This window comes from Pinus tabuliformis, chromosome 8 (genome assembly GCF_031772625.1).
Source record: "Pinus tabuliformis cultivar Carrire ecotype Pingquan chromosome 8, CPIR1, whole genome shotgun sequence".
In the NCBI taxonomy this organism is placed as follows: domain Eukaryota; kingdom Viridiplantae; phylum Streptophyta; class Pinopsida; order Pinales; family Pinaceae; genus Pinus; species Pinus tabuliformis.
Window position 1 is genome coordinate 1,722,778,617 of NC_142294.1, and position 9,971 is coordinate 1,722,788,587.

At 33.3% G+C, this 9,971-nt stretch overlaps 1 protein-coding gene across 1 annotated transcript; it reads right to left on the reverse strand.

Annotated features, from left to right (window-relative positions):
* Positions 1 to 8,790: 8,790 nt before the first annotated feature.
* On the reverse strand, positions 8,791 to 9,459 carry LOC149242956 (uncharacterized). Its single transcript, XM_089371079.1, has one exon. The coding sequence runs from the start codon at positions 9,457 to 9,459 to the stop codon at positions 8,791 to 8,793; it is 669 nt and encodes a 222-aa protein (XP_089227205.1).
* Between the last annotated feature and the right edge of the window lie 512 nt (positions 9,460 to 9,971).

The following is a 9,971-nucleotide window of genomic DNA, read 5'->3' on the forward strand; positions in this document are numbered from 1 at the left end:
GGGAAGTTTTGGAGGGGCTAACCAGGGTCGTTGATGAGTGGGAATTGGAGGCATTTTGTTATGAGAGTGGTTAGCCTTTTGGGCACCAGTCTAGGGAGGAGGATGTAGGTTTTAACCCCGTATAGAAATTACCTGCATACGAATTCTAATAGCAGAAAATAACCAAAGGCGAGAGCATAACAATAAACCAAATATAGACATAGATTTTCCCTTGGATCCCAAAACAGGGAATACCAGATTGATTTTCCATTATGATCCTTTCAATGTTACAGTACATATATATACATGCTGAAGCATCCATAAACCCTAATCCATTAACCCTGGATCATAGTTACCTTGACTGGATCTACATAATACCATGGACCGAAAAAAATCGCACCCAAAACCATGTCGTCCCCCCTGTGACCCCGCCCCCCCCCCCCCCCCCCCCCCTCACCCCCCAACACTAGTCATGAAAGAATATAACACAAGCCAACAGAGGAGTTTCACAGAGAGAGAGAATGTAAGGAAGGTCGGGATCAAAGGTGATAAGTATTTGTTTTAAAGAAATGCAATATTTATGGGAAGAAGTAACGAAATTCTGGAGTTGGAAGAAATTATGTTTGGGAAAACTGACATAGATGGTAATGATGATGACAAAGTTTTAGACCTAAAGATCATACCAAGGAGGCATGCTCTACCCCTAAATGCTTGTTTTCAGCTCATCATTGCAGTGGTGTAGCTGCATTTTGATCAACGACCTATACACCATTGATATAATAGAATATCATATTATAACATCAATGTCTAAGTTAGAAATTATAGGAGAGCACACATTATTTCCTTGAGAATGAATACGCACACACATTGTATTAAGTAGGGCATGGGGTGAAAAAGCTTCCAACAAAGCCCTAACGTATATAATAATGTTTGGATAAATAAAATAATGAATTTCCCTCTAATATTGAGCAGACATGAATAGAATTTTGATATCATTATAGTTAAGAGTCAACATCATAGTTTGTACTTTCTAGTTACTTGCACAAGCTTGCTGAATATTTTTCTGGACAGAAGAAGCTACTCTTACACGCATTGTGAAAATATTAAGGTCATGAGGGACGTGAAAAGATTAACTCGCTATGAATTTCCCTTTTGAAGAGAAAAACATTACTGCTAGAATATAACTTTCAAAATATTACCATAGTCTCAAATAGTTTCATGGCAAAAATATCTCATTATTGATTAAAAACGAATTAATAAATGGCGATATGACACTCACCTCTAAGCCTCATTCTTTTCACGATTACATCGAAATTTATGCCCAAAATGTGCTCAATATGATATATGGGGTTTTAGAAAGTCATCCAATGAAGCAGTTAAGTGCATTGTATTTCAAATCAAAATCATGGGAACCAATATGGATCAGAAGTAACATGTGTCAAACAGAAGCTCCACCCCATGATTTACTTGCTTTTTTCTATAACACTACTTACAAAATATATGTTTATGCAAACTATAAAAATGAAAATAGTAAGATGGTAAAAGTAATACTGAGAGATATCTGTGCCCTTTCAATAACATAAATAATAAAATTTGAGAGGCATGGATAGACACCGTGGTATTATCCTAGTCTGCATTACATCTAATACTATCAACCCCTAAACAGTGATGATATTACTCCCAATTGCAAATGTCCAAGAGCATCTTCCTGCTATCAACAATATTGGTGAAGAAGTCATCAACAAGGCTATTGAAAAAGTGCTCCAATCGTTGAATTTTTTCAATCAGGCTCTCTTGGCTTTCAGGATAGTTGTTGTTGCTCCATTCGGATCCCATGGACCTCAAATCCAGTTGGCTAAAGTTCTTCCCCATCAATGACTATGTCTTTCCAATCTGATATAAAAAAATGCAGGCATACTATACATGGTAGTCTTAATAAAATACCTTACCTGATCTATCTTAATATCCATTCCACATTGCAGACAAGATGATGAATGTACCATTGCAATTTATAAATAACACTGTTGCACCTAGAAAACCATAGATGGAGATATAAATATTCCACCAAGATTTGTATTCGGCATAATACTTTGAAACGACTTAAAATAGTTCATCAGTGACAAAACATTGAAAATCTCACTAGAGGCAAAATATATCTCTAGAATATAACCACTTCCACTCAAGCCATGACCCCCGTAGATAGATGCACAAAAATTTTATGCATGAAAAAATATTTACTTTAGAAGTTTGCATTTTATCAGGCCTTGAGTATTATCGTCTACAAAAATTTCCAAGTTAGAAGTTTGGACCATTGCTGCCAAGGAGAAAAAACTATAATATTACTACTCAACCAAAAAACTTGTGTATTATAAAGTCCTCGGAAATTTAGATTAAAATAAAATTCATTTAAAAAAAAAAAGAAAAAAACCAAAAATGAGTTCCCATTTGCAAATTTGGTCCAGATTTTTAAAAATAAAGCATAAAAGTTAAACATTCGTAATCAATTTTTGAACAAACACAATATATTTCCCTAGAAAATAATTGATTTCTTGTAAATCGTATAAAAAAAAAGTGGCTTCGTACAACTCGAAATTTATTAATGCCTTCAAGATATGAAACAATGATCAAGACATGGTGAGATGAAATTAACAATTCTTTAAACATGTATATATCAAAACACAATATTCTTCTATCCAAAGAGAAGTCAATGAGAAATAAGCTCATCAGTCTAACAAAATTATAAGATAAATTTACTTTCATAAATACAAATATCCAAAATCTAAGGCCACTTATGGTTTTAGGAAAATCCCCTTAGAGCATAATAGACTTAAGGACATCAGAAGAGATTGATATTGCAGTTTAGAACAAAAGTAAGCAGAAATTGGAGTGTCTCAAAATTCGTTTCCACATAATCAATAAAGTGAAGCTACATGGCAAAATAATGGATTGCCATCCTTTAAATTTTTGCAAAATGTACATGCCACTACTTTGGAAAAGCCTACCAAATATATCAACTAGAAAATCATGTTGTTCCATCAATTTCTACATACTACAAAACTTCTATAGTAGGTGAAGACCATCTGGTTCAATGTGCAAAAATGTTGCCACAACATTGCTACCTACAAACTTTAATTGAAAATTTAGGCACTATAAAATAGTAGTAGACATCCAATATCACAGGTTTTCCCAAATACAACCTCAAAAGTCACTCACTGAAACATGTTATGGATTTCACATTTGATAACTTAAAAATGCACCAAGATGCCACATCTTAGATTTCTTCCAAGACCTTGCAAAAAGGAACCAACTGATTGCATTTCTCTCCTCATTTCTTTCAATATATATATATATATATATATATATAGAGAGAGAGAGAGAGAGAGAGAGAGAAACATCTTCAGTTGCAATGTTGACAAAAAATAGTGTCATTCTCTGGTCTACCACCTAAGTGATTTTCAACTTGTCAACCTGATGATAGGCATAACATCCCTATCTACTTTTTGCATGCTTTCCTCCCAAATTTCTAGTAGGTGTAATTCCGATAATAGGTAGAAAACCATACTATTTCTTAAACTAAAATGACCAATTTTATAAAATAAATAGTAAAAAATGAAAAATTGAATTTTAAAGGAGCCTGTCTCACCCTACCACCACTCTAAATAAATAATCATAATATTAAGCTACAATCTGATCAAGCTGCATATGTTCAATCCAGACACTTAAAACGAGATGGTAAAAATTTTATATTTTCCCCTTGTGTGGCGTTTCCCGAGAAGAACCTACATTCCCTCCATATTTACCCTCTTGTGTAGTTTCCTTTACTATTGTTTGAACCCAAGATAAATATATTTCTTCATAACTATGGGGACCAAATGAGGCAAACTTTCTTAATTTTCTCAACTCTTCTCCTTGAACTCCCCAGTCAACTTTACTTGTAGGAGAACCCGAATGAGACCATGAACTGGGATTCACATTAGCTCCCAATTCATGAGAACTATGGCTCTATTTTTCCCTCTAATCCGGATTGAATCATTATATTGTTTTTTTATCCATATTGATGCCTTCATACTGGAACAAGTGGAGGAATAATCTCATGGGACCTTTTTTACCAGCACGACCTTGTTTGGCAAAACAAGGTCTAAAACCTTCTCGGATCATTTTGAGGCATCAAATGATGTTTTTTGGGGGTAAAACTTTGTCGCTTTAGTGTAGCACCTTTTCATGTTGTTCTACACACAGAGATATTTCCAACGATGCAAGAAACACGTCAATCAGAGTCTGTATGCAAAAGTTAAGTTACTTAGAAGTTGACCTTCATGTTTTCACACCTATAGTTCGAGAGGATACTGCGTTAGCCCCCATTATTTATGGAAAAGGGGCTAGCCACGAGTTTGTGATGTATAATCTAGAAGAGTCTATATTATAACTATATTTAAGAGTTGATGTAGTCAAACTTAACCACTAGTAGGCTATCAGGTTGTGCTATAACTAGGCCACTAGGAGGAAGATGCATTCCATTCTTTCGAGAACATTCTATTCCATAGCTGAGAAAAGATAGCAAGGAGAGATAGGAGGTACAACACAAACAAAGGATCTGTGCACTCTAGTAGCCCACAAGCCATAGGAATTTCTTCTTTGTATCTACAACCATATTTCCAGATAGAGAAAGAGAGCGGAGCGACCTCACCTTCTAGCTCGGTTTTCTCCCAAAAGGGTTTCCCGGAGCATATTTTGTGTCTTATGTGTGTGTGTGATCTTCTTTTGTCGTTCTCTATTTTTCTGCATAATTTACATTCGAATGCATGCACTAATTACAGTTAAATTTACAGATCTAGAGTTTTAATAAAACTATAATAGTGTAAAAATATAGCATTTTGATAATTTATTATCAGATCTATTAGTACGAATTGTTTAGTGGAATATCCATGGTATTTTACGGATCACCCTCTCAACAAAAGCAACAAGTCTTAAATTTATTGTTGTAGCCATAGTTGACGATAAGGGAGACCCACATGTATTATGACGTTCCACATCTACACAACGAGGTGACATTCTACCAAGGGATTCCAACCCATATGAGGAAGATTGGAAAGGTGATTACGTCAAATAATTACCAGGGCTCTGAGGTTCTATTGCAACCTGCTTCATCTATCTAATTCTGTGCGAAAATGCCTTTGTATTTACACAAGGCGACATCTAATTTTGAATCTTCATATATTCCTGTGATTTCTTATGAGCTTGTAGCTAGGGACTCATGAGAAAATATGGAAGGTTCAAGAACTACTACTCTAGGAGATGTTACCTCAGAGGCAAACAAGTCTTCAAAATTCATTAGAGGAACAATATTGATCCCATGAATTACATTTTCTATATCTTATTTTGGTGTTCCCACCACCATATATGACAACAACAACAACATTCATCCTGGCTTGTGTGGAAAGGGGAGAAAAATCATTGAGGAGTTGCCCTTCATAGTCTAAAAGTTGAGGAGAATCCTCAACAAAAATGTCTTTCGGTACTTATCTTCGGCCAAAAGGGTTTTGTCCCTCAAATCCGCCATGAACCCTTTTGTTAACGCACAATGCCACCCATGGTCATTTAAAAGGAGAAAAACATGATGAAGAAATCAGTTTAGCATGAGATAGAATTTGTCTAGGGAGAGATGATCAATTCCACTATATTCGTGTACCATGGTTAAGAGAAATACCTGGAGGTAGTGTCGAGCAAGGGTGACGTCGAGGGTTTCCTCCTCCCACAGCGATTTGAAGCTTTCCCTGTCCACTTCTAAAACTCTTAAGTTCTCCATCGGTATCCACGAAGGCAGGCAAGAGTATGGACAATTACGCCAACGGAGCCATCTGAAATTTGGTGACAACGTTGTCCAATATGCATTCTAAATAATAACCATCTTCAGTTGCAACAAACTGTAAATTCGAAACGCCACAAAAACTAGAATCAGCCCTCTGTCTGTTGCAGTGTGGCTTTGCCATTCTCAACCGAGCACTATGGCGATCATGATTACTACCAAGCATGCTAATACTTTTGCACTGTAGCTCTGTCGTTCTCTAGCTATCATAATTACAACCAAGCATCCTAATCGCGTGAACTTCGGTCATTACCTGTTCACATATGAAAAGTATGCAATATCTTAGTTGTAGATCTCTCTTTCGAAAAAAATATATATATTTCTTGCGAATACAAAAACTTCAAAATTCAAATTTAATCTGAATCCAAGGGTTTGAATGATATTACAAAATTTATTTATAATAAATAATATTATAAAATTTATCAATATCTTTATTTTAAATATATTCATTTTAAATCATTTATCACTATCTTTACTTTAAATATTTAAGTGTTCACTAAAGAGTAATTCATCTTATTAAAAAAATAGTGTGAAAGATATTTAAAAAGTAAGAATCAATTTTATTTTAATCACCTTTTTCACTTTAAATAATTCATCACAATAAAAATTAATTCATTTTATTAAAAAGAATATTGTGAAAGATATTTATAAATTAAGAACCAATTTTATTTTAATCACCCTTTATCTAATTTAAAATATAGTGTATCTCTTTACCATGTCCCATTAAATTCATTGTATCATTCACATTTAGATAATTAATGGTAATTTGGTCCATAATGTTATTTAATGAAAGATTTTTAATAAGATATATATATTTTTTTCTAAAAAATAAAGTGAATAATTAATATTTTTAATAAAAAAAAGTATGCTTAATGGTATTGATGAGTGATTTTATTTCTTTTTATTTGTGGATATTGGAAATTTTAAAATTTTAAATATCTTCACTAATAAATAATAGAGAGAGTCATGCTAAATTGTCATGTTTATGGATATCTATAATGTATATAGGGTTTTTTTTTAGGTTTTCAGGTCCAATTTAGGACAGGATTATGTATGCCTAAGAGTTGCTTTCTTCAATTGAAAAAAAAAAAATAGTATAGTCTTTTTATTACTTTTATAGTATTTTAATAAAATTATCGCCCTCCAATTAAGGCTTTAAGGTCTCCAATTTTATCTTTTTTATGAGATTTAAGATAAACATGACTCCCACAATTAAATAGGATTAATTTATGCTCAGAATATGAATACAAAATGTAGTACCCATGCATCATAAAGATATACATAGATTACATCTTCTCTTATACTAATGTTCACAAGAATATTTGATTTTTTATCATGTCCAAAATTTTATATTGTCATTATTAAGACTTTGAAACTTCTCCAAAAAAACATGGTTATATATATATATATAAAAGCAAGCTAAGAGTTATATTTAAAATTACAAAATATACTTATTATTATTTTCTATTGAAAGTTTAACTTATTTATCCAATTAGTTAAATTTAACTGTTAAATTTAACATTTTAAATAATTAGAAATACATTATTTTACTTAAAATGTACATGATTTACTCTAGTTAATCAAAACTACTATTTTTTTCAACTTTTCATCTTGGAATGGTTAATTGAATCTATATATTCTTCCACTTGACAATTAAAAAAAAACCTCCAAATTGGATGATCATTAGAATACATCAGAGTCTGCCAAATAATTTGAATTTTCTAAAATTTTAGGAGTGGTTTGACTTTGTAAATAATTGATTTTTTTTTGGGGGTTTTCTTTCCTTTTAAATTAATCTAAATGTTTAGAAAATTGATAAAAAAATTTAAACTAATAAAAAATTTAATTTGTTTTGTTCAAGGGATAGAAGATAATTACAAGATTAACTTATACCAATATAATATAAACTTGGATGTATTTTAGGTGATGGTAATTATATATCAATGAAAAGAACAAATGTTGAAAATTGAAAAATACATTTATAAATATAAGATGTGAGGAAAAACATCATTTAAAAGAACTAACAAAAGTTTGAGATCAAAGAATTTATTTACAAATATAAGAATGTAGAAAAAATATTATTTCAATTATTGGATAAATATGTAAATGAATTTGTAAAATATAACCTCAAAATTGTGAATATTTAGATAATAACTTTATAATCAAAATCAAGTGCGCACACATATTACACACAATTCTTCTTCCATTTAAATTGAATATTTAGAAAGTAATTTTAAATTCAAAATCAAGTGAGAAAACATATTATGCACCATCTAAATTGAAAATTCACAAAGGAAGATGGCGCTGGAGACGATAGCACTAGGAATATTTGAGGATACATTTGTTAAGAAATGGAAGAAACCAAAATATATTCAGAAACTTGGTCCGTGGACTCGGGAGCTTCCACTCACATGACAGGTAACAGACAATGGTTTGAAAATTTTAAAGAAACTAGCAGTGCTGCTAATATCTACCTTGGTGATGACAGAAAGATATATAACACAATATGCATTCAACATTGGGTTCAGGGTCATTGCATGTGTGCAACAATGTGTGAGGCAGTTTCGTTGAAGAGACTTCTCCATGATGTCGGAGAAGAACAAAAAGATGCAACAATTATCATATGACAACTAAAGCTTAATCAAACTTGCAAACAATCCCGTGTTTCTAAAAAGCAAAAAGCATATTGATACCTAGTTTCACTTTGTTAGAGAGAAGGTTCAGTCAAAAGAAATTTATATTGAGTATTGTAATACTTACGATAATGTAGTAGACATGTGCCCTGCATGCTTCTTATGTCTATGTCGATCTTCATCAAGCTTCTTCTTATGGAAATTCCTAGCAATGTGACCAAATTTGCCATAGTAAAAACATTTGATCCCTGAATCATTTCTAGTCGAACACATACCTTGAGGTGGATTTCTTTGTGGTGTACCTCTGCCTTTCTAGCTTGCGCTTTCTTTCCCTCTGAAAGGATTTTTCTTCACCGTTAATGCTAGATCTGAATTTTGGGGTTTCAGAGTCATTTGCCTCTCTTTCTCTTCTATCAAGATCCCTGTCAATTCTTCGAAATTGGGGGCTTTCTCCCTTGTGTTCAGGCTTGTAATAAATATCTGATAATCGTCAGTCATACCATTCAAGGTAACCATGACGAGATCAGTGTTTGATAATGTCTCCCCTATATCGGCAAACTTAATTCTCAACTCCTTGATCGGAGAGATGAATGTAGATACTGATTCATTCTCCTCCATTTTAATGGAGAGAATCTCGCTCTTGAGGAACAATAGGTGATTTGTATTTTTTATCTCATACAACTCCTTGAGAGTTGTCCAGATCTCATTTGTTGATTTACACTCTCTGATGTGAGCGATAATGCAGTCTTTAACTAACAATTTCAACATCACTTTCGCTTTGTTCTCCCTCTTCTCCCAATCCTTAATTGCTACAATTCTTTCAGCTCCTGTTGCAATCAGGTTCAATTCATCTCCATTTTCAATCACCCATGCACTTTTCCCCTCAAGCAAAGTCTGTAACTTGAATTCCCAATTAGAATAAGTGTACCCATCAAGCTTATTTCTCCCATTCAAGTATGCCTCTAGCATCTGATTATTCATCGTGATAGGATAATCTATGGATTTATGAACTCAACCCATCGATTTGGAATTGCTGAGTTAAGCGATTTAGACCTCAAATATATTGATCCACAGAAAACACAAATTCACTACTATTACACAGGGATGAGGTACTTACTCCAGCTACCTCCTCTAATCAACAACACACCATTCCAATTTGCAATGAGGGTGGAAAACAAAAATTCACTAGCACCCTTGAAAGCTACAATATTCAGGATACTGGAAGAACCTGTCACGTGGGTACAACCAGACTGGAGTACGTAGTTGCACCATGCTCTGGAATGCTACAATGTGACTACATAGTAAGGTGATGAATATCCGAGGAACATCAATATTCCTAAGTCATAAGGACAACACGAAGTGGCAAGGCCTAAGGCGGAAGTCCCTGATATCTCAAAACCCCTTAAGACCAAGCAGGTGAATATTGGGTCAGAAGCGCAGCCGAAGATGGTTGTTTTTTTTTCAAGAATATGACTTTGAAGTAATTGTGAAGC

What these genes read in the sequence shown, in the direction of transcription:
- LOC149242956 (XM_089371079.1), bottom strand. Translation starts at nt 9,459, where the DNA reads ATGAATAATCAGATGCTAGAGGCATACTTGAATGGGAGAAATAAGCTT.